Source organism: Dipodomys merriami, unplaced genomic scaffold (genome assembly GCF_024711535.1).
Source record: "Dipodomys merriami isolate MVZ:Mamm:240054 unplaced genomic scaffold, mDipMer1.0.p SCAF_21, whole genome shotgun sequence".
NCBI lineage: Eukaryota > Metazoa > Chordata > Mammalia > Rodentia > Heteromyidae > Dipodomys > Dipodomys merriami.
In genome coordinates, this window is record NW_027203493.1 from 7014928 (window position 1) to 7031592 (window position 16665).

General features: G+C 41.3%; 1 protein-coding gene across 10 annotated transcripts in view; it reads left to right on the forward strand.

Moving 5' to 3' along the window:
• The window catches only part of Celf1 (CUGBP Elav-like family member 1), an 89669-nt gene that overhangs the window by 42107 nt on the left and 30897 nt on the right, over positions 1-16665 (forward strand). For 3 of the 10 annotated variants that reach the window (XM_070032348.1, XM_070032349.1, XM_070032351.1), the window contains exon 2: positions 4192-4232. The exons of 1 other annotated variant lie outside the window; for it this stretch is intronic. Coding sequence is in view for 6 of the 9 variants with exons in the window: in XM_070032345.1 (XP_069888446.1) it covers positions 7352-7363; positions 12523-12674 (164 nt within the window). In the remaining 3 variants the exon portion in view is untranslated. Of the gene's footprint in view, positions 1-4191; positions 4233-7348; positions 7364-12522; positions 12675-16665 lie in introns of those variants that run through there. 6 more of the 10 variants (XM_070032341.1, XM_070032342.1, XM_070032344.1 and 3 more) reach the window with 3 other exon arrangements.

Genomic DNA, 16665 nt, shown 5'->3' on the forward strand with positions numbered 1-16665 from the left:
TCCGGTCGTGGGGCCTGAACTCTGGGCCTGGACGCTGTCCCTCAGCTCTTCAGCTCAAGGCTAGCGCTCTACCATTAGAGCCATAGCGCCACTTCCGGCTTTTTTTTCTTTTTGCTTATGTGGTGCTGAGGAATCGAACTCAAGGCCTCATGCATACAAGGCAGCGCTCTACCGCTGAGCCATCTTCCCAGCCCCTTAATCATACTTCTTGAAGTGGCTCTTGTAACTGTTGAGACTTTGGATGTTTACCTGTTTATAAGATGTGCATTAGAAAAAAGATCGGACATGGGCTGGGAAGGTGGCTCAGAGGTAGAGTGCTTGCCTTGCATGCATGAGGCCCTGGGTTTGATTCCTCAGCACCACATAAGCAGAAAAAACTGGGAGTGGTGCTGTGGCTCAAGTGGTAGAGCACTAGCCTTGAGCTGAAGAGCTGAGGGACAGCGTCCAGGCCCAGAATTCAGGCCCACGACTGACCCCTCCTCCCCCCCCAAAAAAAAGAAAAGAAAAAAGGTCGAACAGAAAGGTGGTTCCTAGTAGCATGAGGCTTATATTCTGCAGGCTTAGCAACCCAACTGTGATTGTATGAATAAGTCATGTGTATAAGGTTCTCTGAGTGAAGCAATGACTATTTTATCCATTGTTCCATTCCATATCTCAGTGGCTTCATCTATAAAGTGGGGTGGTATGGGTCTGAAGGATGTGTCAGGATGGAAATCAGGAGGTCTGGATTCCATTCCCAGTACTGTGTGACCTTGAGTCAGTCACGTAATCTCCCTAGGACCTAAAGTGTCTTCTTCATTTCACTGCTTGATCTGTTGAGAACGAAGCCAACATGTATGAAATCTGAGTTGTGAGATGGAGAAAGCTGCAAATTAGATGAAGTCTTTCTTTTTTTTTTTTTCTTTTTTCTTTTTTCTTTTGGTTGGTCCTGGGGCCTGAACTCTGGGCCTGGGTGCTGTCCCTCAGCTCTTCAGCTCAAGGCAAGTGCTCTACCACTTGAGCTACAGTGCCACTTCCAGTTTTCTGGTGGTTTATCATGGACTTGGCTGTCCCGGCTGGCTTTGACCCATAATCCTCACATCTCAGCCTCCTGAGTAGCTAGGATTATAGGCATGTGAGCCACCAATGCTGGCTTAGATGAAGTCTTTTGAACATCTGGATCTAACCATGCCTTAAGCAAGTGTAACCTTGGACATCTCCTTTACATGAGCCTGGATCTCTCTCCCTTCCTCCTTCACTTTTGTTTCCCATATGAAGAGTTGGATATGGATTTTTTTTGTCACTCTCAGCCATAAATGTTTTAACTAATTAATGCCATAAATTATATATAGTTCTCGAAGGGGGGTGGATAAGTCAGTCAGACATAGTTGGGCTTGGTGCTGAAAATTTTTAATCCTAGCACTGAAGAGGTGGAGGCAGAAGGATGGAAAGTCCTAAATCCGCCTGGGCTACACAGTGAAACATTGTCTCAAAAAAATCCCAAAATAACAGCAACAACAAAGCTTTTCAAGTAACTATTCGGGCTGCTATTAACAATTGTTAGAGTCTTGCTAATGAGGCCAAGGTCATGAGTTTAGGCCTTTTGTAGGTTATTAAGCATCACTGAACTGCCTATCCTTGTTTATGGAGTTTGTGATTCAGTGTGTGGTATGTGAGAGCTCCTTGTGGTGACTGAGTCAGTGACTATCTTCCTGGGAAAGGCACAATATTTTGTTGTCATTTACTCAGCATACAAGCTGTATAGGCCATTAAGTAACTCTTGAGAAATAAAGAGTTCATTTGACCCTGACTGTTCTAAGAAATATAAGATATCTGAGAGCTTTTGTATCATTTGAGTACCACTGAAAAACCAGACATTATTCAAAAAATCTTAACATGTATCATAAATAATACGATTTGTTACCCTTGCTTGTCCTTCATCCTCTGGCCTCTCCCTTTTGCTATTCCTTTTCCCCCTTAGCGTTCATGATCCTCTTAGGAAACACCTTTATATCTCCTAGTCCTTGTCTGGAGACAGAAAAAGATGAAGATGATATTAATAGAAACACATGGGGCTGGGAAGGTGGCTCAGTGGTAGAGCGCTTGCCTTGAATGCCTGAGGCCCTGAGTTCAATTCCTCAGCACCACATAAGCAAAAAGAAAAAAACCGGAAGTGGCACTGTGGCTCAAGTGGTAGAGCGCTAGCCTTGAGCTGAAGAGCTGAGGGACAGCGCCCAGGCCCAGAGTTCAGGCCCCACGACCGGACCCCAAAAAAACAAACCACATCTGTTGGGGGGGGTGGAGATAACTCAGATGAAGTTCAGGCTTGCTCCCAGAGGGTGTGTACTTTCTCCTCAGAAGTAAAAGATGATACTTAGAAAAAAACCAAAAACCCAGAACACCCTCAGATCTAAGCTTTTAGTTTCCATTCAGCTTTCCTTTTTCCCCAGACATTTCCTTTTTCTTACAGAATAGGTCACAGAATAAACGTAAAATAAAAATGGAAGACAGGTTGGGTACCAGTGGCTCATGCCTGTAATCCTGGCTACTCAGGAGGCTGAGAATCTAAGGATTGCAGTTCCAAGCTAGCCTGGGCAGAAAGATATGTGAGACTCTTATCTCCAATTAACTACCAACCTCCCTCCCCCAAACCTCTCAAAAGTAGAGCCGTGGTTTAAGTGGTGGAGTACTAGCCTTGAAAAAAATAAAAAATAAAAAAGTGCAGGGATAGTGCCTCGGCCCCGACTTTAAGCCCCAGAATGAAAACTTTCTCTCTCTCTCTCTCTCTCTCTCTCTCTCTCTCTCTCTCTCTCTCTCTCTCTCTCTCTCTCTCTCTCTCTCACACACACACACACACACACACACACACCACACACCCTCTTTTTTAGCTTCAGGTCTGGTAGGTCACATTACAGTTTTGAGTCTGGTGTTTTTAAAATTTTTACACTTTCCTATATAGACATTGTCCTTGATGACTTTCAACAGTTCTCTATCATGACTATGTCAGACAGACATATATCTGGCAGGAGTTAAAAATAGAAGCTTATAGGAATTTGGACAGTTAACAGAATCAATCTTTCCTTGTAAAATTAGTCAATAATGTTTAAAAATAAAACGAATTGTTTTTGTGGTTCTTCTCTCCGCTTTTACCTTCAATTAACTTCCCCATCTTGTGACTTTTTTGGTTTTAGTGGTTTGCCACTACTTTGGTGCCACTAAGATGCACTTATAGATAGATGCAGGAACTTGGTTGCGTTTGAAGTTTCATCCCTAGCACCTACCTGTGCAAGAAGATTGCTTTTGGGAAAGTAATGGCCTTTCCACATTAACATGATATTAATTGCTTGGAAGAATTATACAGGCTAGCCTTTTCTTTTTGTTGGTCATGGGTCTTGAACTCTGGGCCTGGATGCTGTCCCTCAGCTCTTCAGCTCAAGGCTAGGGCTCTACCACTTGAGGCACAGCACCACTTCCTGTTTTCTGGTGGTTTATTGGAGATAAGAGTCTCATGGACTTTCCTGCCTGGGTTGGCTTTGAACCATGATCCTAGGATCTCAGCCTCCTGAATAGCTAGGATTACAGGTGTGAGCCATGGACACCTGGCTCAGGCTAGCCTTTTTGTAGTCTTCTAAAGCAGATGTTAAAAATGATTGTTCTGAGGCGGGTGCTGGTGCTCACGCCTGTTATCCTACTCAGGAGGCTGAGATCTGAGGATCATGGTTCAAAGCCAGCCTGTGCAGGAAAAGCTGTGAAACTCTTATCTCCAAAAAACCACCAGAAAACTGGAAGCGGTGCTGTTGTTCAAGTGGTAGAGTGCTAGTCTTGAGCTGAAGAGCTGACAGACAGTGCCCAGGCCCAGAGTTCAAGCCCCATGACTGACACTCCTCCCCCCCCCAAAAAAAGATTGTTCTGGTAACCTAAATGTGTATTAAAATTCAACCCTTGTCCATTTTAGTCTTTATTGTGCTATTTGTTGTAATATTTGTTGTCCTTTTATCCACCTTTTTTTTTTTAAAGTTGGCAGTGTTTAGAATTAGCTTTGAGGTGGGAAATACGATTTAAGTATTGTGTACTTTAAAAAATCAGAGGAGGATGCCTACTTTAAAAAGTTTGTTGTAACAAAAATATTTTTATTTGGAAAGAAGCTCTGTATCTAAAGTCTGAGGAGTGTAGGTATAGCCCACTTATTTTTCTTTTCCTTGGTTTTTTTAGAGTGAAGACATAGTCCAGAGAGGGAAGTTAAAAAGCTACAGGTATGGGCTAACTGCTGGATGAGTGTGCTCCCTGACCATCTTTTTAACCTTCTTGCATGAGGCCTGCTGTGAAGATATGAAAAGGTTGCTTTCAGAAAGATGGTGATGTTTCTACTACATTGTGGATGTAACTTGTAAAATGCTTTTTAAGAAGTTGTTGCCTGGTTGAGAGCTGGGAGAATAGTATTGGGAGGGAAGAATCTTAGAGCAATCAGGAGTCTACACTGCAGCTATCTAGTTATAACTTTCTTCTCTATTCTTCTTATTGTTGGGAGACCCCACAAGCTAGAACAAAGATAAGGATGGAACATACTGGATTCAACACAGATGTACTCTCCTGAAACCAGCATTTGTATCATATGCTAATGTTTAAGCTCTCTACAGCCTAAAGATGTGTAAACTTTGTTTATTATTACCACCTAGAACTCTTTTGGGATTTGAAAATATAAGGATTTGAAGAGTGTTAAAATTTGAGCAAGACTGTTAGTCAAAGAAACTCTAAAGAAGGGTCTGAACTTATTGAGGGCTAATCACAGAAGAGGATCCTGTCCACTCACTGTGGTTAAAAAGCCAGCCTAATGGCTGGGAATGTGGCTTACTGGTAGAGACTTAGCATGCATGAAACCCTCTGTTTGATTCCTCAGTACCACATAAACAGAAAAGGCTAGAAGGCCAGAAGTGGCGCTGTGGCTCAAGTGGTAGAGTGCTAGCCTCAAGAAAAAGAAGCTCAGGGACAGTGCCCAGGCCCTGAGTTCAAGCCCCAGGACTGGCAAAAAAATAAAAAATAAAAAGCCACCCTGGGCAGGAAAGTCAATGAGATTCTTATCTCCAGTTAACTACCAAAATGCCAGAAGAATAAAAGAAAAAAAATGCCAGAAGTGGAGCTTTGGCTCAAGGGGTAGAGAGAATGCTTAAGCACAAAACCTCAGGGACTGTATCCAGGCCTTGAGTTCAAGCCCTAGGACTGCCTGGGGCACACACAAAGATAGAGGGAAGAAACAGAAGTTGTTCTACCTTTCATAATAGTTCTAGTTTCCCTTCCTTAATTTTGCATCCTCTCAGTAAATCATGTGAAAATTTTGGTATTCAAAGCAGCTGGTACACAGAATTACTAAACTTAATTGCTTTTTGTCTTTCTCTCTTCCTCACTCCCCCCACTTCCCCATCCCCTACCCTCTTCTCTCTCCTTCCTTTGTACTGGTTTTGAGCCCAGTCTACACTTGCTACTAATACTCTACCAGTAAGCCATGCCATAACTTTAGCTCTCTCTGTGTGTGTGTGTGTGTGTGTGTGTGTGTGTGTGTGTGTGTGTGTGTGTGTGTGTGTGTGTGTGTGTGTGTGTGTGTGTGTGTGTGTGTGTGTGTGTGTGTGTGTGTGTGTGTGTGTGTGTGTGTGTGTGTACGTACGTGTACACATGTGTGTACGCATCCTGCAGCTTGAACTCTTAAGCTTCATACTCTTGCTTACCCTTTTTTTTTTTGGCTCACAGCTGGCACTACCACTTCAGTCACTCCAAATCTGATATTTTTCTGGTTAATTGGAGATAATCTCTTAGACTTTTCTGCTGTGGATAGTTTTGAACCACTATAGTTTCAGCTTCAGCCTTCTGAGTGGCTAGGATTATAGATGTGAGCCACTGGTGCTGGCTCTTACCGCTTTTTCATACAAAAACTTTATATTTGAAACAATTAATTTGAAACGGCTGCTACTGGGGCTTGAACTTAGGTCCCTCTCTTGCTTATTAGCTTTTTCTTTTTTCCTCTTTGTTTCTTTGTTTCTTTCTTTCTTTGTTTCTTTCTTTCTTTGTTTCTTTCTTTCTTTGTTTCTTTGTTTGTTTGTTTGTTTCTTTGTTTCTTTCTTTCTCTTTCTTTCTTTCTTTCTTTCTTTCTTTCTTTCTTTCTTTCTTTCTTTCTTTCTTTCTTTCTTTCTTTCTTTCTTTCTTTCTTTCTTTCTTTCTTTCTTTCTTTCTTTCTTTTTGTCTATCATGGGGCTTGAACTTTAGGCCTGGGCACTATCCCTGAACTTTTTTTTTTTCTTTTTTTATTGTGAAAATACTGTACAGAGGAGTTAAACTACATGGGGAAGATAGTGAGTACATTTCTTATCAAGCATTGTAGCCTCCTCCTTTGTTTCCCCTTCCCAACTATCCCTGAACTCTTCAGCTTAAGGCTAGTGCTCTATCACTTGAGCCACAGTGCCACTTCTGGCCTTTTATATGGTGTTGAGGAATTGAACCCAGGGCCTCATGCATGAGGAGCAAGCACTCTTACTACTGAACCATCTTCCCAGTCCTGCTTATTAGCTTTTTCTTCTCAAAACTTGCACACTGTCACTTTTGACACATGTCCACTTCTAATTAATTGGAGATAAAAAATCATCTGCCTGGGCTGGCTTTGAACCTCAATCCTAGGATGATAGTCATGAGCTGTGGGCACCCAGCTTGAAACTTTCGTTAAATAATATGCATATTTTTTACTTCACACCCCTCCTCCAAGTTCAGAAAATTTTCTGTTGACTGAATTTTTTAGTCTATTTCAATAAATTTTATTTTACATGATTGGAGGCACCAGAGGTATTATAAAACCTTTGTGTGCCTCCTTTGGTCTCACTACCTTGTCTGACCTTTTTTGGGGGGGGGGGAATCAGTCATGGGGCTTGAACTCAGGCCTGGGTGCTGCCTCTGAGCCTTTTCACTCAAGGCTAGTTAGTGCTCTACTACTTGTAAGCCACAGTAAACTAGGATTATAGATGTGTGAGCTATTGTTGCCTGGCTTAAGTCCAGAAAATTTTGAGTTAAAATTGTGTTACTCTAGTTGGTTATTTTAAAGTATTATTTGTTTCTTTTTTATATTCTTTTTATCCTTTGTCCATGGCTTGGCAGTGATGAGGATACCTAGTTTACTACTCTGAGTTTGTAACTGCCATCTCGATTTTTTTCGCTTTTAGTTTTCTTTATATAACTGATGATGTTTGTTGACATAGATTTTGTTTTATAGCTCAGTATTACTCTGATCTCTTCTACGTTCATGTAACCAGACGTGTTATTGCCCTTTGAAACATATTTAGAATTTTGAGGTGGAGGTATAAAATCTGTCCACCTGTCATCATTCTTCCTGGTTATGCCAGTCAAGGTAGGTGAATGTACCTGCCTTCTAGGCCTTCTTTGCTCAGCTATGCTTTTATTTACTCCTTTATCCTTTAGCCAAACAAACACTGTAATTTCCAGCATTGCTCTCTTTCTAACCCAGTTTTACAACATTTTCCTATTAAGCTTATTCCATTCCTATATTCTAAATGCAGGGTATTTTACTCTCTAGAGTATTTACCTTATTGTACATTGATCATGAATGCTGATTTGGGTTTTTACTTTAAGTAGACTGCTTGAGTCTACCTTCTCATGATCAGGCTTTGAGTCATTGTCCTCAAAAAAGAGATAGAGAATATTTAAAAGGCAAAGAAAACAGAGGCAAAGAAAACGGAGACAATCAACCAGAGAAAAATGATGAAAATACATTCAGAATGCAAAGAACAGTAGGCCAAAAGATTCTGCAAAGGTCTTCTTTTGCAGCAAAACCTTGGTTATAACTACTTTTGCCCTCTCTTTATTTCTAATATGTTCATTGTGAGATTTGGAACTATTTAAAGATTTTTTTTTTCTTTAAGCAGTGGGTAATTGCTGTGAAAAACTGACTTTTAATTCTTATATTTCCTTTAATATCTGCATTTTTGTATCCCTATAATCATTTTTTAATTTATTATTCATAAGTTTTTTATTGTGAAAATACCATACAGAGGGGTTACAATTACATGAGCAAGATAAAGAGTACAAGCCAGGCGCTGGTGGCTCACGCCTGTAATCCTAGCTACTCAGGAGGCTGAGATCTGAGGATTGCGGTTCAAGCCAGCCCGGGCAGGAGAGACTGTGAGACTCCTATCTCCAATAAATCACCAAAAAAAACCCCGGAAGTGGTGCTGTAGCTCAAGTGGTAGAGTGCTCGCCTTGAGCTGAAGAGCTGAGGGACAGCGCCCAAACCACAGCGCCCAAACCCAGAGTTCAAGCCCCACAACCGACCAAAAAAAAAAAAGATAAAGAGTACATTTCTTATCAAGCATTGTTGCATCGCCTCCCCCACCCCCCATAATCGTTTTTATTGCCACTTTATAACCCTTTTCTAAAATTGAGTAATTTGTGATTAATTTCTCTGCTTTCTTTTCCCACAAGCATGTTGGACTTAATTCTACTGGAATAACTCTTGTAACCTCCTTAAAGAGATGTACCATCCTTCATGTAATATTATTGCCACTTATAGATTTTTAAAGCATTGTTGCTTTATAAGTCATAACATGGATTTTAATAACAGTGTAAGCAGAGACAGTTTATGAGACCTCATTCTCTTTGTTTTTAAAATTTCTTTAAGTTGGACAGGCGCTGGTGACTCACACTAGTAATCTGAGTTACTCAGGAGCTGAGATCTGAGGATCACGGTTCAAAGCCAGCTTGGGCAGGAAAAGTCTGAGACTTTTTTTTAATTTAAATTTTATTGTAAAGGTAATGTACAGAGGGGTTACTAAGGGGTTAATAAGTCAAATAATGAATTTTTGTTTTTGTTTTTGGCCAATCCTGGGGCCTGAGCACTGTCTCTGAGCTTCTTTGGCTCAAGGCTAGCACTCTACCTCTTGAGAGCCACAGTGGCACTTCCCGCTTTTTCTGTTTATGTATGTGGTACTGAGGAATTGAACCCAGGGCTTCATGCATGCTAGGCAAGCACTCTACCACTGAGCCACTCTCCCAGCCTGTATATTGTCACTCTCCTCTCTCATTTTCTCCCAGTTTTTTCACTCTTCCCGACCCCTCTCTCTGATTCTTCTACAATTAACCTCCAAAAAGCTGGAGGTGGAGCTGTGGGTCAAGTGGTAGAACTCTAGCCTTGAGGAAAAACAAAAGCTCAGAGGCAGCAACCAATCCCCAGGACTGGCACCAAAAACAAAGAAAACAAAAAACCTAAATTTTCATAATTTGGGCTTTTGGAAAATTGTTCTGAACAAACTTCATATGTTTGATGGAAAAAATCTTTCTAAGCTCTTTTTGTAGAGCACTTTTGTAAAGTCCCAAGTCCAATCCTCAATACTGCAAAAACAAAATGAAACAAACAAAAACCTTTAAGTCATATGTTGTGGTATAAGCCAAACCTGTAATCTAGCACTAGGAAGTCAAGGCAGGAGGGTATAAATTCAAAGCCAGACGAAACTATATGTGGAGACCCTGTCTCAAAAACAACAAAATAACACTTATGGCTGGTGGGTGGCTCATGCCTGAAATCCTAGCTATTCAAGAGGCTGAGTTCTGGAGGATCCTAATTCAAAGCCAACACAGACAAATCTTAAGAAACTCCCATCTCCAGAGTGCCAGGAAGAAAGCTGAACAAGAGATGAAGCCTTGAATTTAAGCTCAGGATACTCTATCTGTCTCTCCCTCTCCCTCTCCCTCTCCTTCTCCCCACTCCCATACCCCTTTTACATCTGTGGCTCTGGTCTGTGGTTTGATGAAAATTATGCCAGCTTTTTTTTAAAACTGGTTAGAGTTAAATGTTTTGGATTTATGTGCCTAGACTGGCGTTGATCTTCAGTTTTCAAATCTCAGCCTCCTGAGTAGCTAGGATTTTAGGAATAAGCCATCATCTAGCTGGTAAAAATTATTATAAGGAGTGAACATCCTTTCATATAGTGAGCAGTGCCTAATGACTCAATAAAATCTCCTCTATTTAGTGCCTTTTGTTATTTGTTGGTGATTTCCCCAATCCTCCTGCCCCCTTTACTTTTGTGCTGGTAGTAGAGTTTGATCTCAAGGCCTGAGTACTGTCCCTTAGCTGTTCAAGGCTGGTAGAGTGCCTACCCAAATGTAAGAATTCTTTTAAAAAAGAATCACCAAGTCAAGCACCCATGGCTCATTCCCATGATCATAGTTACTCAGGAAGCTGAGCTCTGAGGGATCCAGGTTTGAAACCAGTCTGGGCAATATAGTTTGTGAGACTCCTATCTCCAGTTAACTAGCAAAAAGCCATAAGTGAAGCTGTGGTTCAAGTGGTAGAGTACTAGTCTTTGATGGGGAGGAAGCTCAAGGATAGTGCCTGGGCCCTGAGTTCAAGCCCTAGGACTGGCATTCTGCCCTTTCTCCCAGGGGAAGACACTAGTTTGACCTGGGCACCAGTGGCTTACAACTATAATCCTAGCTACTCTGAAGGCTGAGAGTGGAAGGATTACTGTTTGAGGCCAGCCCAGGAGGGGGGAAAAAAGCCAGAAGGTTTGTGAGAGTTTATCACAAAAATCCAGACTGGAGGTCAAGGCTCAAACTGTAGACCCTGACCCTAGCAAGTTTAACACCTGGGTTTAAACCCCAGTATGTCTGCTCCTAAAAGGCAACCAACCAACCAACCAACCATAATATGGATTTTGACTCAACACAGTTAACTGCTGGGCCAGATAGCTTTCTATGGGAATAGGAATGTCATCAGCCTTCAGCATACAGAAAGTAGGACAAACCTACCAGTAACCTAATCAGCCCCAGGTAGGGTTACTGTCCACTGCTGTCTCACATTCAGGGCTGGATGAACTGTACTGGATGTCTCTTGTACAGTTCACTGTCTCATATAGACTTAATTTATACTTCCTTCTTTGATAGGATGGAAGAGAGCTCCTACTACTTCTACTTTCAAAGCAGTAGGTCAGCTTAGCCGCTATTTGTCTAGGAAAAACAGCCCCTATCATAGATATTTTGGATGGTTGCTTCTGGTGTTGAAGACCTAGCTTTTTTGTGTGCAACCATTATTACACAGACTGGAACTTTTAGGCCTATGCTACTACCTGATGTCTTTCACTATATATATATTTTAAGTAACTCTACATGAGTTTCATTGATTTACTTTACATGCTGAGTAAAACTTTTTTTCAAAGTTCCTATTGTTGTGAACTGAGCTTAGTGAAATAAAACCATTAGGTTGGCTAGGCAAACCTAACAATAAAAATAGGAGGGGGAAAAGCCTGTGAAATTAGATAGCCTTTGGAAATAATTTTTAGAGTCACTGCCTAAATACTGAAATGCCACCATTTGTTGTTTGGAGAGATGTGAAGCTATATTGAGAACAGGAGCACACATCTGTCTTGACTGCTAAGTATATCCTCCTTTACTGCTCACTTACTTACAAGTTTTATGCATGCATTCATTCCTCTTGGTTTTCACAACAGTGTTTTGTCCTCTTTGTGCTGAAAATTGACAGACATTTTTCTTCCTCCCACTCTAGCCTTGGCCTCGTGAATGCTAGGCAAGTACTGTGCCACTGAGCAACACCCCCAGCCCTCCGCAGCAGTTTACAGGAGGAGGAGGAGAGGCTTAGTGTCCATTTCTTTCTCCTTATGTTAGAGTGTTTGTCCTTAGTAGACCTAGTTCTTTTCATTACCACCACTGTGGTGGCTTTTTTTTTTTCCTTTATAAAAGTTAGCAGAGAACTTTCAGGCATATTTCCTAGTACAAGAAAGAGGCAGAGTATTATTACTATTCCATTTTTATTTTCAGACAAGTTAAAATTAAAAGAGTTCATAAAGAAATTTTGCCTGTGCCGCCTTCTGATATGGAAATGTTTGATGGCTCATTTTACCTTCTACACTGTTATTAAAGCAGGATTGGTGCAGTGGAGGTAATTGTGTGTGAGCAGCATGCTTTTGGTGGTCAGTTCTTCAGCTTGCTCTGAACCTCTCTGATTCCCTTGCTGTTCTTCCTTTTGTGACTGTTCTGAGATTAGTATGGACCCAAGGACTGCCCATTGCAGTTTGACACATGGAAACTAAGTTTAAAACCAGGGCCATCAATCCAGTTCTTTAAGAACATTTTCACACTGTGGTGGCAAGGTTTGGGTTTGTTTTTTGTTTTCTTCTTCAGGTAGCTTTAAACTTTGAGAGATGTCAAAAACTGATTTGCAGGGAGGAGTTTGGAGTATGTGAAACAAGTTTGTTCTTCTTCTGCTCTGTTGGTTACTGCTATCTTCATGGATCTGACACACTATTTATCTGACAGTGCACTTAGTACTGCTTCGCCAGGGAAAATCACACAAAACAAGCCTGGCGCATCAGCACTTTCATTGTGTGTCGGGCTGAGCCTCTCTTCACATGGTCACATCCCCATTTTAATCCATTCCTCCCTTTCCCTGCCCCTTCCCCAGACCTGCTTGTTTCTGTAGCACTTATTGCTGGTTTCCCTGAGCGCCTGTTTCCACTTTGTGTTTTTCGTGGGGCCCAGGAAGCTAAAGCTGTGTGTATTTGTGGATCAGACAAGTGCAGCAAGTTAATATCATTGGCTTCTGAAGGGGAGAGTGAGGTGATGGCTGCGTTTAAGTTGGATTTCCTTCCAGAAATGATGGTGGATCATTGCTCTTTGAATTCCAGTCCTGTGTAAGTATTTTTGTTGTCTAATTTTTTCCTAAGCAGAGGAACTGGGCTGTTTCTGTTACTTTTGTTTGATGAAATTGATCCCTTTCCTTAAAAGAGGGGGAAAGAATTGGGCAAAAAAAAAAAAATCTAAATTCTCTCATGGTAACATTTTTTGTTTTAGTCTGATTCTATCTCATAACTGCTAATTTCCTCCAAGATGTAACTAAATTCTTGGTGCAAGGGTGTATTTGATTTATGATAAACTATAACACCAGTTCAAGTGTGCAGGCTCCAGTACCTTCCAGCTATAGTGTTATCCTGTAAGATTGATTTCAAGATTTTCTTTTAAACTGCAGCTTTATTACTTTAGGTTGGGCATTAACTTCAAATAATCTTTTGGGAATGAAATGTTTTATTATTGTTTTAATTAACAAATTATTAAGCTATCACAGAAGAAACTGGTAGTTAGGCTGTTTTGTATTTCCATATGTATAGTGTATATTTGTGTATAGTGTTTATTTGTGTATAGTGTATATATTTTTATAGTATAACATTTTGTATTGATATTGCAAAGTGTAATACTGAATTTTGATTCTCCTTCCCCCTCATTCTAATTGAAAATTCAATGTAGCCCATAATTTCAGGAACATCAAATTGTTCCCTACCATCCAAAAGCAGCAAAATTGGATCAGTCATAACTGGCAGTTTGCTAAAATAGTGGGTGTGGCAATGAGAAACCTTGCTAGTTCATAAAAATGGGCAAGAACTTCATTGTCAACAATTAAAATGCTACTCTGACTCAGAGTTACAGCTACAGGGACTGGAGTGTATAAAGAAAAGCCCATTTCAGTCAAAATTGCAGTCAAAATTTGAATTTTCTTTGATCTCTATCACATAATCATATTTGCCTGGCTTTACTCACTTTAATGTCTTGGACCCTGAGGTTTTTTGGAACCAAGAATATTAAATGGTATCATACTCTGTACATGACAGGTGTTAGTGTAGGTCTTTGAGGTTAGGCCTCCATGTATAAATCAGTCTGCCCTGGGATTAGGTGGAACAGGTGTGGGTAATAGCAAATATTCTTGGAATAGTTTGAGGGGAAAATGATTCCAAATTAGCGTTTTGCTGTTCTGAAATGGATCTTACGCCTTCTCTCAAATAATAGTAATTTAGATATGTCTTCTTATGATAGTTCTTTACTATTAAAATGTTACTTTAGCAGTAAACAGATAAAAATTCCTAAAATACCACCATCAAGACTTAGTATATAATAAAAGTATACCCATGTACTAGGGATTCCTAGATACTACTTTGTTATTCAAATTATACTCTCTCTCTCTCTCTCTCTCTCTCTCTCTCTCTCTCTCTCTCTCTCTCTCTCTCTCTCTCTCTCTCTCTCTCTCTCTCTCTCATGGGGAGGGGAGGTTCAGTTGTAGGGCTTGAACTCTGGGCCTGGGCACTGTCCCTCAGCTCTTCAGCTCAAGGCGAGTGCTCTACCACTTGAGCCACAGCACCACTCCAGGTTTTATGGTAGGTAATCGGAAATCAGAGTCTCGTGGACTGTCCTGCCTGGGCTGGCTTTGAACTGTGACCTCAGATCTCAGCCTCCTGAGTTGCTAGGATTACAGGCGTAAGCCACTGGTGCTGGGCTCAAATTATACCTTCTCTTATACTTTGTCATTGCCTAGTGTTCAGCCCTTTAAGATTTCGGCCTTTGTTTTTTTTGTTGTTGTTGTTTTTTAACTCTGGGCCTGGGCACTGTCCCTCAGCTCTTCAGCTCAAGGCTAGCGCTCTACCACTTGAGCCACAGAGCCACTTCCAGCTTTTTTTCTTTCTGCTTATGTGGTGCTGAGGAATCGAACCCAGGGCCTCATGCATGCAAGGCAAGCATTCTACCGCTGAGCCACTTTCCCAGCCCCCCCCCTTTTTTTTTAAATCTTACAAGAGGTTTAGACTATGTCAGTATTTTATGAAGTCTGGACCATGGATCAATGCATGAACTTTACCTGGAATTTGAAAATCCAGATAATTATTATGCTAGAATAGGGCTCAATACGGTATTTTATTTTATGTGGGCTTTTGTGTGTATATGCCGGTCCTGGACCTTGAACTCGGGCCCTGGGCACTGTCTCTGAGCTTTTATACTCAAGGTTAGCACTCTTACCACTTGAGCCATAATTCCACTTCCGACATTTTGGGTGTTTAATTAGAGATAAGAGTCTCACAGACTTTCCAGTGCAGGCTGGCTTCAAATGCTGACCCTCATATCTCAGCCTCCTGAGTAGCTAGTATTACATGTATGAGCATTGGGCCTAGTTTCCCAGGAGATTGAATGCATTCTATCTACAGACAATACTTGGAATAAAGAACTTCAAAGAGGACTGGGAATGTGGCTTAGTGGTAGAGTGCTTGCCTAGCATGCATGAAGCCCTGGGTTCAATTCCTCAGTACCACGTAAACAGAAAAAGCAGGGAGTGGCGCTGAGGTTTGAGTGGTAGAGTGCTAGTCTTGAGCAAAAGAAGCTCAGGGACTGCCCAGGCTCTGAGTTCAAGCCCCAGGACTGGACCCCCTCCAAAAAACACTTCAAAGAAAGTGTGTGTGTGTGTGTGTGTGTGTGTGAGAGAGAGAGAGAGAGAGAGAGAGAGAGAGAGAGAGAGAGAGAGAGAGAGAGAGAGAGAGAGAGAGAGAGAGAGAGAGAGATTGGGGATTGAGCCCAGAGCCTTATGTGTACTAGGCAAGTACTCTACCAACTGAGCCATGTCCTCAACCTAAGAGGGAAATTCTTGAGAATGGTTTGTGTTTGCCACTTCTTTGATTCTTAGCCCCCCCCCTTTTTTTCTCCCCCACTTCAGAGAAGTACTGCTTTTAATAGAAGGCTAAATGTGTGGTTTTCTTGCCATATTTTGCCTGGGAATGTGACCAACATCTTCAAAATTTTTTGTAACAGGATAGTGTTTAGTAAAGGGGGCTCTGGAAGCTCCAGGTAACCTGGGCTCTAATTCCTGTTTTTAGAATGGCTGTACTTGATTCTCCTTAGCTCAGTCTTAAGCTTCTACTTGGCTTTTCTTCTGACTTTATTTTATACCTTAGGATATGGGCATTCTCCATGGGTTATACATAGAACCTTTTGCTTTTAGCTGCTCTGCATTACTTAACAGGAATATTGATGTGCTTCTTGTGTTTCAGGTCTCTGTATTTTGCAGTACCTTCTGAACTTTGTTTTTTAAAAATAGCCTGTTGGGGGGCTGGGAAGGTGGCTCAGTCGTAGAGTACTTGCCTTGCACGCATGAGCCCCTCGGTTCGATTCCTCAGCACCACATAAGCAGAAGAAGTGGGGCTGAAGCTCAAGTGGTAGAATGCTAGTCTACAGCTGAAGAGCTGAGGGACAGCACCCAGACCAAGAGTTCAGGCCCTATGACCAACCAAAAAAAAAAAAAAAGCCTGTTGGACATCTCCAACAGCAGTTTTCCAGATTCCAACAGAACCCTCACGCTAACTTCTTCCTTCTTACCTCCTTAGAGATCACTTGAACTACAAGTCCTTTAGTGGATCTGGACCCAAAATGAGGATGGGCTCCAGTCTTAGGAGCTAATTTATGTACAAGCTTCCTATTTTTATATTTCTTCAGTTATTTAATTCTCTAGATTATTTATTGCCAGGGATGTTTCTATTTTTTGAGAGAGTGACTTTGTGGCTGAGGTTAGCCACAAACTCATGTTCCTCTTGCCTCATATTCTGCACTGGGATTACAAGTATCCACCACCATGGTTGGTTTGACAGGTATATTAAAAGACAAATCTCATTTTCTTGTTTCAAAATCTTGAATAAAGTCCCAAGTTATCAGTGTGCCGTGGAAAACCTATCACTGAGACTCTTCAACCAACTTTGTTTGTCTTGTAGATTTTTCTTCATCCCATCCCCACCCCCATTTTCTGTTTTCCAACACTCTCAAGTCTTATTTTCTCTGTGTTTCCTGATGTTGTATGATTTTTCCCTTGCACTATGTTCT